The sequence below is a fragment of the Anoplolepis gracilipes genome, chromosome 3 (assembly GCF_047496725.1).
Source record: "Anoplolepis gracilipes chromosome 3, ASM4749672v1, whole genome shotgun sequence".
Lineage (NCBI taxonomy): Eukaryota > Metazoa > Arthropoda > Insecta > Hymenoptera > Formicidae > Anoplolepis > Anoplolepis gracilipes.
The window spans coordinates 13,302,697-13,315,331 of record NC_132972.1 but is presented as its reverse complement, the minus strand read 5'-3'; the positions used below and the strand labels follow the sequence as shown (position 1 = coordinate 13,315,331).

The following is a 12,635-nucleotide window of genomic DNA, read 5'->3' as shown; positions in this document are numbered from 1 at the left end:
AACAAATCGTCTCTTGCTGCTGCGGTTTGTCGATACATATTGATGAGAGGCCACGGTTTAATTATCTGACCAGGCAGATCAAGGAACGAATAAACGCACACTCATGTGTTAATGTTTAACGAACCACGATATTAATAGACAATATGCTCGCGCATCGTGTACGCGCATCATGTATATCGATGTTAGATGTCCGTCGAATGCCGGAAAACGCGCTAACGAACGTGTCGTACCTTAAATGACGTTTGCGTTTGATTAATGAACGCGAGAAAACGACGACAAAGCCGCATCCGTCTTACCACTAACGTGTAACTCTGCATGCGTGAAAGCGAACGTGGGACTAGGCCATATATTCGCACCTGTAGAATGCGAGTCGCGTACTTTAAAGGATTTTTAAAGATATCGAGAAAGCTGAAATTAAATATGTATTTCAATATTTTCCTTTAAGAATTATATCCCTCTAATAAAATTATAATGCTTGTAAGAATACTTGAGAAAAAAATATCTGATTAATTGCACAAACCTATGATTAAAATAGCATTATTTTAACTATTATTTTTTGAGTCAGATAAGATTTTATTTGGAAAATACAATATTATAATCTTACATGTAACTTATTAAAACAATATAAAAACGGCTTTAATTTAGACATTAAATAAGACACTTTTTTTTTTTTTTATAAAGAGAAGATATTATTTTGCAAGACTATATAAATTATAAATCAAAAAAATTTGATATCAAAATATTCGCATATAAAAAAGATATAATTCTAAATGATTTTATATATACATTAAAAGTATAGTAAAAAAGAATAAGTTAAATACCATAAAAAAAAAATATATTAAAAAATCAAAATTAATTTTTCTCAAATCGTGTTGTATCGTCAAGCTTTTTTCCAATATTCACGAGTGTAATAGATAATGATAAAGTAATCAGCATTAATATTACTTATCGCATTAACCAGCGAGCTTTTTATAATCGCTCGGCAAATTGAATAATGCTGTGCGCATTATATACGTTTTTCTTTCTTTTATGTCGTGCGTCAGTCATTAAGAAATTATTTTCTCGGCGCGCGCTATTGATTTCTTTATTGCTCCGTGAATTGTAGTAGCGCATAAGAGGATTGTGATTTACGTAAAATCACGGTGCATACATACGAGCATGTCGCAACTATCGTCTACTTCTTAATGTTAGCAGGATTCACACGATAGAGTACGATGTATCGATAATATTACATCCGACATGGTATGCGTTTCTCCGTTTACGCAAGGCTGCCCTCCAGCGTTTTCGCGCGAAGGATGAAGGATTTGCATGCAAACTATGTGGGCATTACGGTTTCATAAGGTCATCCGCCAAGACTCGCACTCTCAACGGAACTCGGTCGATCTCTTTCCTCTCGTACGACGAGTGTTCGTTGTACGAGAACTGCTCGCTTAGAAATTCCGTCATGCTTTCACAAAATTGAACGCGATAATCATGGTACACGATCGAGGCCAATTAAAAAATGAGCGCGCACGAAGCAACGCGACGCAAAATATAATACACTCTGAACACTCCTCTGCATAAAGTTCAAGCATTTTATGCACCTCGCTGCGGGTAATGGACAATCAGTTGTGATCCGAAGTTTGCTATAGCTTAACGCATATATGGCGTACATTTTTCTGCTAATTTATCGCTCTCTTCCCAGTACTTTATGATCTCCTGCGCAAAGTAACGAATGGAACGCCGCCTAATTAACCCATCCGTCTGCTATTCGTAATGTTGTAAACGTTGCAATAAATTTCCTTTTACTCACAGTTTTCTTAATATAACAATCATAGTAATCTAAAGCATGTGCTCATACATATACTTAAAAATAATTTCTGATAATCTCTTCCGCCTAATCAAAGTTCTTTATCTATAAATACAAATATTGTAAAATTATAAATATTTCTTGCGTTATTTGATTTTATTTAATTTAAAGATTGGTCTATTATTGTGAATACACACATATATATACATATGTATACGTACGTATAAAATCCATCATTATTCGTATTGTTATACTGACAAAATATTTTAAAATATGTTATGTCACCAATTACATCTGCTAATATCCACAATTGTCACTCAATTGTTAAATTTTGCTAATAAATCATCATGTGATATAAAATATAATTTTGCTCAAAAATTTAATCTTTCGATAGTGTAGTTAAATAAAATAATGAAAGTCTCTATTAATGAGAAAATTAAACATACTGTCACTAAAAAAAATTAAGAAACTTCTTTGATAAATTTTTAAGGTGTCTTAATCAGCAAATAGCTGTATTTTCATAAAAAAATGTTCCATTATTATTTATTTTTCAAGTAAATTCTGAGTTGTGAATTTTTATTAAAATTTTATATTTTGATTTGATTTAATAGATATTTTAAAAAATATCAAAGAGAGAGAGAGAGAGAGAGAGAGAGAGAGAGAGAGAGAGAGAGAGAGAGAGAGAAATAGATTCTTTAAACAAATTGGCAACATCATGTAAATGTAAAGAGTACAATATACGTAGATACGTTCGATCATTTTGATATATTAAAAAGTGGTCGATATCTTTTCATTAATTTTTTCCTTGCGCTCATTACTTTCACATACAATTACCGATCTTTGACCCCTCCCCCTCTCCCCTTCCCATCCGCCGATTAAACTCGTTTTCATTTTAAGGTTCCCGAACGGCCGCGAGCTCAGCTTTGTCGGTTACATATGAGAAGACAATCGCTCATAACAACTCTCATGATGTAAGAGAGACGCGCGCAATCTTCGGGTTTCCACGTGCAAAAAAGATAAGATCACTCGCTTTGTTACATACGAGGAGAGTCATTCGTTATCGCGTGTAGGCAGTCGATTACAGTATTTACACGAGAGTGTCGCGAGCAAGCTTTCACCCAAAAGATATCGTTGGACTTCCGATAACGCGATGACAGAGAGTTTTCCAAAGTTTCTGTTTGAATAGATAATATAAGATAGGCGAAAGAATGTATTTCCGATAAATCCGTTTAAACTTCAAATATTTTGTCAAATTATAGTTGAACGCAAGCACGAACTATGTACATATGTCAGCTGTGAGTCGGAGCGCTGATAAATGATTTTAAAGTCGGAAGCGAGGGGGATTATCATCGGGAAACTCGATTGTCGTCGTTACATCGCACGAGCCGCGATAAACGTGATTTATGACATTTGTACACGAGTAATTTTATTCCCCTTCCTGTTATTGTAGCTATAGCGGCACGTAAATATTAGACACATTAAATTATTGTACGTGTAGCTTACATACTTATGCATTTCGTCTATATTTAAAAAATTCATATTATTGTTCGTCTTGCAGAACAAATTTATTTAGAAAATTAATTGCTTTGAATTAACTATTTAAAATTGGAAAATCTAATATATCTAGATTTTTTTATTATATAATATAAATGATTAATGTCGGTACAATTTGTTCTCGACATGGTCGAATTAACAAACTGCATAGAGATAATCGGTGAAAATATGATAAACTCCATGCATCTTAATGTTATCAACTTATAAATCTTGATAATTAATCTTATAAATCAATTACTTTCCTATCTCGACAGATTTTACAAAAAAATTCTGTTGATTACAATCCTTTGTTGTAATCATTACTTCTACTTAATTTTAGACATTTATTAAAGTTTTAATTCTCAATATCTAATTATTCAAAATTCACAAAATAATCTTTATGTAACTCCATAAATGAACTACTAAAGAGGAAAAATTCGATTATCTGAGAAAAACCAAATCTGCTAAAACAATATTTAGCTGTTATGGCAGTTTTGCGATTCACATTACGCATTCTTGAAAAATAATTTACATGCATTAAGATAAGTCATTTTATAATGTAAACAGATTATCGCGTTATTATATCGAGTCATGATAAAAAGAAATTTACATTGCGTATTTAGAAGCTTAAGTTCTCGTCACGCACAAATCTTCCAAACAAACAAGCTTACTTAATTATCTTCCATAAGATAATGCCGTACAACGCAATGTGTATACTCAACTACCCAAAATATGATAAACAATGTTGTATTATCAATAATTCTGTACAATGGAAACGTTGTAAAGCAAGTTGTACATCTACGTCAAAACACGCAGATTTATTAAACAAAAAATTGAACTTTATCTCCAAGTGCCAAGTGAAATTGTGACTTTTGGCGAAGATAAGTCATTATTGCATTTGCTGTGACAGTTAAAAGATAGTAAACGCAAAACAAGTTATAATTTAACGGATTTTGCAAAAAATATGAGAATTTTAACAACAAAGAAATGTAAATAGACTACTGCCTTTTTCCTTATTAAATATATCTTCTCTGTAATTTAATTTGTCCTACATGAATATTTACTACAAAGTTCATCTCTGTAATTTGACTTCGCAAGTCAAGCAAATATTATTAATGAGCTTCAAGTAATAAAAAATAAAAGATAAATGCCAAAGTCAGAGAAAAACAGAACTCTTCATAACTACATTGAAAACTTATAGCAAATAAATTGTATTTTGCTAAAATTAAAAATAAAAATATATTACATCAAAATACTAAATTAAAATTACATTAATATTTAATTGAAAACATTTAATTATTCATAAACTGAATAAAAATTATTAATTGTAAGGCAAGCATTGGATTTTCTCATAGATATCACATAGAATATTTTTCATAAAAGAATAATGTATTAAATGTTTACGGTTGTTGCAATATCTTTTTACACAAACGCCTTTTTCAATCGTTTAATTAATAAGTATACACTTAAATATAAATATTTCAATATTCGTGAGATAAACAAAAAGTATGAATAAAAATGTTGTCATAAAATTTACTAAACAGTTTTGGAGTAATCCTATATAATTCTTGAAAGTTATTACTTTTGATTTGAATTACTACTAAAACTCGAATTTTGTATCAACGACATGGTCGTTAATTTTTGATAAAAAAAGTCAGTGTACTATTTTAAAAATAAACATTTATAAGTAGCTGCATCAACGGGTTCTTTTCGCGGTCTATCGACTTCCCTGCACCCACGTCATCGTCGTGGCTACAATCTAAATGTGCGAGTGTGCGAGTCACCTTTCGCACGTCATATATTAGCCGTGGCCGAGCCTCATGTCTGGCAGGATTAATTATTATGGCCTGCTGAAAGCTTTTAACGTGACGACCGTTTTCGTATGACATATGATCTTTAATACGTTAACCTTTTGGACAAGAGTAAAAGAGAAAAAGAAATAGTTGACTCTCGTTTTGCTTTCATAATACTATAACGTTGCAGGTGCGATCTTTTTCTGCTATTTCGGATAAGAGAATCACTGTCGGATTGGCAACGTTTTAGAGGACATATGGTATGTATATGTATGATATTTCGATGATGATTCGGTCACAGACAGAATACGAACAGAACATCGGCAAAAAATATCAACGTGACATTTTTATTCGACATTACGAAAATCTGGATAATAACTTAGCCTCGAGTAACGCTTCAAAATAGATTTTGCATCAGTCGAACACATCGCTGTTTGTAATCTTTCTACTAATAACCTGCGATTGCATAATTTGGTTTGAATGGAATTCAAATCATTTGATTTAATGTAATTCGAATTCATTTTGAATGTAATTTAAATTTAAAGAAAATTATTCTTTTGTTATCACGATATTAAATATTATAAATTATGCTGTTTGATAAAACTGTTTTCTCGTAATTTAAAATTGTACGACAAATTTATTTTGAAATATTTACATCTCTGAAATGAATTTAATCATAATAATCGGCTTTTTTATTTAATTCACACGTGAATTAATAACTTGAAAATTCCAAATCACAGACATTTCATTTTTTTTTTTTTTTTTTTTTTTTTTGTGAAAAAAAATCGACTTTAAATATATTGTAAGTATATATTATCTTGAAAGAAAATATTACTTCGTAATTAAATATATAATTTATTGTTTTTTATAAATCATGCTACATACACGTGTATCTTCAAATGTAACATGAATCATAAATATCGTTATATCTTTTATTTCATATTTAATATATACCATAACTTGACACCAATAAATTTTAAATGATGCTTATTTGTAGAAAATATGCAAATCATTAGATGAGATTCGATATGTGTGCAAAAATTAATCATATTTACAACATAGCTTATCAATAACCGGTAGTATAAACTTCTTTAAAATTTATGTTATTAATCCATCGATAGTTTGCGTTAACATAATCTCATATATACACGTGTCTTAATAGATAAACTTTGACTTTCGTATCTGGAAAATATTTGGTCGTTACATAAATTGAGTTGACAATTAATTCGTTTAGAAAATCTACCAAAAGTTCGAAATTTGACTTTAAGCGTTAATGACACGATAATCTTATTTGTCGCTCTGCGAGTCAATCGTTTACTTCTCCTTTGGCATTTCACCAATCCATTATCATGTATATGCTCTGTATTTACACGAACCACAAGAATTTAAACATTACGTAACGACATTATACATAAACATGTTTGGCACGTAACACGATTAGGGATGCTTAAGTTTAATAAGACGTCGTTGCTATAATTATCTCACTTAATGCAAAAATACTGATTAGATTCTACCGATAAGATAGTAATTCAAGAAAACAATTTTGCCAAAACAATTAAAGGTAAATTGCCGCAACATAACTAGACGTTTTAAAAAATATAAAAAAGTATTCCAAATTTATCAAAGACTGTCATATTGTATAACATTATTATTCAGCCTTTTAAGCTACTTTTTTGCAGTGCCATCTTTTTCAGAAATTGAAGAAATAGTTACTGTCTAGAGTAAAGTATTAATATTATTTTGCTATCAAGATACTCTGTAGGAGAGCGTCTCTACGCTTATCACGTCGTGGCCTGACATCCAATCGATAACCGTGCCATTGCTCCGGAAGCAATCTCGTTCGAAGATGCAGGGGGCGGAAAAAAATGACGTCATTCGAGACACAAATGATTAGTTTGAAGAACGGAGTGTGATGCGTGGGTGTGCAATACAGGAGTATTAAAAAGCTCCTCATGACGCTGAGCATGGCGTCAGTGTTCATAAATCGAGGTGAGACAGTTGAAAGGTAATATTTATATGTGTGGAGAGGAAAAACTCTTGTATAGGTAATAACTTCCTTCAGCTATATGAGTTTAGCTCCACTGTAACTTTATACCCGCGAACTTTGATTGAAAACGAGTGATTATTCCATAGCCTTTCTCCATAATCGCATACGAGTGATGTCATACACTGTCTTTCTCCATCATAATTCTTTACAAATAATTTTTTTACATATATTTTAACATTAATTTTCCAAAATATAGTAACTACGTTTCATTTTAAACAATATTTACGTGGCAGTTAAAATTTCTTTTTCATAAAACTATTTTTTTTAAATATATGTAAGTTGTCATATATATACACTGTTGTGATATCTTTATAAATATATCAAATTCTCTTTGGTTGCACACAAAAAATATTTATTATTTATAATTAAAAATATTCCAAAGATCTGTTATCTCCCCTTCAAAAAATATTTTATAATTTCTTATTTAACGAATATGCTGCAATATATATTTTCTATCAATGTTTATTAATGTAACGATTACTAAATCTCTGCTGTTTACTTAAATTTTTGAAAACCGATGAATCGTCGACTTAAATCGACGCATTAAATTTCAAAAATGTTAATGATATCATTGATTATTCTCTATCGTATTAAGTAAGCAAATAATTATCTTATCACGCATAACCTCTCAATCGTGAAAATTATTTCTGTCAACATTATAAGCTAAAATTTCTAAATTGTTAAAAAAAGTTCTAGATAGTTCATAATATCAATATATTATTTCGGTTATTTTTCGATAATTTATCAACATATATTTCGATGGTCTTTAACACATGTGTTAATGCTTCTTTTATACATATTAGAAAGTTATCTTTATACAATGCGGTAAGAAAAGTAACCTCGGGGAATACATGTAAGAACGCACCATTGCGCAAATTTATACTGGAGAAACAAGTTCCTTTCTCAAAGAAGAAATAGTTCTTTTTATCTGTATTTAGTTTACACCCTCAACAAAAGAAAATGAATGCGAACAATGTTTAGCTTACGTAATTTTAGCCGCAAGAACCATATACTTTAAATATACATATACATCCGCGAGTAGAGAAACAATTTAAATTTTATTTATGTTTTAAGTTTTGCTTGAGGTATTAACACAATAACCGATCTGCATATAAGCATATAATAAATATTTATATTTTATGGTACCAGTATCAGTAAGCAAAATTCAAACATCATGATATAAAATGCTCATCCATACGCACGAAAATTCAATAGTCAAACAACCCGCAAAAAAACGCGAATCAATCACGGATTTAAAAATATACATACATATATATATATATATATATATATATATATTTGTATGTATAAATATATATGTATATGCAATTTAATGCAAAATATATCTCGCGGCGAACGCATACAATGTCGTGTGGCCAACCACGTGATAAACGTCACCTTTCGTTGAAACTGCGGTCGGCAAATTAATACATACCAGAGCACTGATTGGCCAATGCCTCGTGGTCGGCCGAGCACCCGTTATGCTAATTTAATAAGTGTCGTTTCTTATAAATTCTCTCGCTTTCCGTTCGCTTCCCTTCTCGCCAGTGATCGAATCGGGGCGCAATTGCGTTCGATGCAAACACGGAAAATAGGGTTATTAAATATAAACTTTTTATGTGATCCACACACATGATGGATCAAATTATGAAAATATCTGTGATATTTTGTAAATATCACAGTTGTGTAAAAATTATTGTCGAAAACGTTCTATTAAAAAATATTTTTAGAGAATAGAATATTTTCATGATTAGACGTTGTAAGTAATTTGGTGCCAAATAATAATCTTTCTCTTGAAATCAATGAGCTTTGAGCTTGATACAAAATTTTATTATTGTTACCTCTATGTAATAAGATGTTTAAAATTAAAAAAAGATAAAAATAAAAGTTTTTTTTTATTTTCCAAAATGCTATTTAATATCGATATGTAAAAAAAGAAAGATAAAGCCATTTTTTACATATAAATAAAAAAACTATAAAAAATTATTTTAAATTATTACTATATCGATAGAAAAGAGTATGAATAATACTTTAGACAATTTTTACAATACCTTTATTCTGCCGAATCAAAACTTTTTGAACCCTCGATCTCAAGTGAAAAAACAAAGTATACTTTTCCTTTTTTGATATTTTCTTTGCATTACAGTTGCATATTATATTTCCGAAAATTTGAGAACACCTGTGATTCTACTAAATTCTATTCACACGCGCATGTGCAAGTAACTCGGGCGAAGGTCGACGACCTCCGATTGCTCGAATACGTGATTCCTAGGCAGATTGTTCGATTTCACTTATCTAATTGGCATTATCTTCTCATGTGTGGATTATCTTGCACATGTGATAAGAGAAGGATTTGATAATATATTTAAAGATGTGCATAAGATATGTAAAAATGAGTTCTCTCAAAAAATTCTGTATTCGAAAGTGGCAAAAGATGATCTGTTTTATTCATAGATTGACGGGATCACATATTTCACTCTAAATAATAAATCATGCAAACATCAATATATTTATAATATTAGACAAAGAAAGAACGCCATTATTTTGGGAATTCCTTGATAGAGTATAGATATTGTAAAATAGAAAGAAAGAGATTCTATTTTCATGTAAATAATTAATTTTTTTAAACGTTGTATATTGGAATAAAAAAAATTCTATGCGTTTAAAATTATTTATTGTATATGTTTTATTTTATTTGGTTAAATGTTTTATAGTGATATATCACATATTAATCACATATAACAAGATATATGTTACTAAATTTAAAAATTCTCTTACTGAATCTGCATTACGTTTTTTCCACGAGATGTAAGTAAAAGATACTAAATATTTTATGTTTCTCGATTACGATTTGCATAAAAAATTTATTTTCTGAACATTGAACCAAAATTTTTAATTTTTGGCTTTCTAGTGTCTTCATCCTTTAAATTAAAATTGAAATTGCATCACATTATGTTAATATTATGTTAATTCGATCATTTTTTTGAAAATAAAAAGAATATTTTGAATTTCTATTGAAGTTATAAGAAAATATTTTAAAAATATTAAGGAAAAGTTGATAAGGTTTATTTTTTTTCTCAATTATGTATTATTAATCCGTTTACATAAGACTTATTATTCCACAGCTGTGATTTAAAAAACTGACAATGAGATGAGAAAGAATTTTAATTGCATTTACAAATTACGTAACATACCTATTAAATATTAAATATTCGTGTTAGACCGTATTATTTGATTTAAAAAAATTTATAATCGTGATTATATAAAAATAGAAAAGAAATCATAAATTAATAAAATCAACTTCGATAGAAATTACCATATTGTATCGACGTATATTGCGCATAAACGTACAATTCGAAGTGACCATGTAGTTAATAATGTTCGGATTAAAGTCGATGTAGGACGCGAGAGTAGACATGCGAAGGACAGAGGCAACGTAAACAATACGCGTGAAAAAAAAAAAAAAAAAAAAAAAAAAGGAACATAAGTTAGCGCTTGGCAAGATTTGCGCGTCGAGGAATTATTGCGTTGTAAAAGATAGAGAGAAGCTGAAGGGAGGGGAGGGAAAGCAAGGGGAATGGAATCGATCGCGATCGATCGTTCGCCGGCGATGCGGGGGATGTCGACCTCCGGCCTCCGGCTGCAGTCTCCGGCCCGAGAGAGAGGGTTGAACGACTCTGGCGTCGGTTCTGCCCGCAACCACCCCCTCGACGCCGCAAATAGAGGCCGAGAGCCGAGAGGTGCGAGGAGGTCCGCTCGTACGTTGAACACGCGTCGCGCCGCGCCAATATATATGCGTACTTACGTACTTACGTAAGCTTACCTGCATAAACGGTACTTGCAGGAGATTAGATTCGTTAGATCTGGCCGGTAGTTTCCTGGTTGCTGGTTCGTCTCCTGTGACGACAGGAGTTGCGACCTCCTGCGATTCCACTTTCGGCGAATCGTTGCAGGCTTCGTCCTTCATGATCGCGTTCAGGTCCCAGGTGATTGTCGAGCCTTCCTTTTGGCCGCGATAACGGAAACGAGATTCCTTGCTGCCGATAAAAACCCGTTGATCGATTCACTCGCCGCGATGAGAATCGTAAGAGAGACCCGTAAAAGGAAACGGCGATAATCGTACCTCGCGGGGGAGGGGGCGAAGGAAACCGTAACAAACTTCTGAATTTGGTTGCGCGCCGGGCGAGGAAGTAAAAGATACGGGGCTAACTTTACGCAGAGCGAGGAAGTACGAACGGTTGTTTCCGTGCGCAAGAGCAACGACGTCGGTCGGCGCGACTGTCACGTGGTCGATTCGCGAGCTTAACCGCGACGTAAAAGTATGTTACGAGTCTATAGATGGTAGCGGTATCGAAATACCGGATAATATCGCGCACGGGAAGAAAGAGAGGAAGAGAAAGACACACACAGCGAAAACACATACACACACACAGAAAGAGAGAGAGAGAGAGACGTTCGCGTTACGCGGACAGCACCTTACGCCACTGTACTCCGCGACGACGATACCGCGACGAAAGCGCGAACTTAGCCACGACAAGTTGGGCACACGCCGCGATACGCGGGGAGGACGACGACGACGACGACGACGACGACGACGACGGACGATACGAACGACGGCGATCGGGACGAACGAGGGGGTTCGACGCCGCGAGAATCCCGTCGCCTCGGCCTGTTCCGACTCGCCCCACCCGAGCCGAGCCGAATGCCGAGCACAACTACGTACCCCTTTCTCCCCACTCCTCTCGCGTCGTGCCGAGCACAGCTACGGATCCCCCTGCCTCTCCCCCTCGCCTTCGCGTCGCGTCGCCCCGCGTCGCCCCGCGCGCTCTTGTCTGTCTATCCGTCTATCCGAATATCCAAAATCAGCCGAGAGCCCGAGTTTCCGTCGCGTTGCGTCGGTGTCGACGTCTCCATCATAGTGATCCATCGTCATCCTCGTCTGAGAACTGAGAAGAACCGAGCGGAGTCGACGAGCAAAGGTTAGCCACTTGCCGCAATTAGCCGACATTGTTGGCACGAGCGCGGGACGCTGCCAAATGAGTTTTCGCGATTTCGTTGCGATCTTTCAAATTCTCTTTCTTTCGCTACTCGCCTTGGAATAAGATCATAATAAAAATCTCATCTGATTTTAACACAGTCGATCACTTGAGAAAAGAAATAAATGTTATTTTAAGAAGTATGTATTGACTGATGTAATAATGATTTAAAAATATATGTATATTTTATCTCTCGTGGCCACTGGATAACGCGGCTATAAACATAAATTGTTTAAAGCTAGATGTATATATATATTTTGTTATTTTTAAAACTATATACAATATATATTACGTAATCCAAATTTTATTTTAATATATTTTTATATTGTAATAAAACTTTATTACAATATAAAAATATATCGAAATAAAACTTGGATTCCCCAATGGCATATCACTGTATAAATTCAATTTTGAGAAATGTTCAGAAATGAGAAAAT

At 33.0% G+C, this 12,635-nt stretch overlaps 1 protein-coding gene across 1 annotated transcript in view; it reads right to left on the bottom strand.

Moving 5' to 3' along the window:
• The window catches only part of LOC140663591 (terminal nucleotidyltransferase 5C), a 100,104-nt gene extending 88,934 nt beyond the window's left edge, over positions 1-11,170 (bottom strand). Inside the window, 1 exon segment of the mRNA XM_072887852.1 lies at positions 10,986-11,170. Coding sequence (XP_072743953.1) covers positions 10,986-11,129 — 144 coding nt within the window. The 5' untranslated portion in view covers positions 11,130-11,170.
• Positions 11,171-12,635: the final 1,465 nt, after the last annotated feature.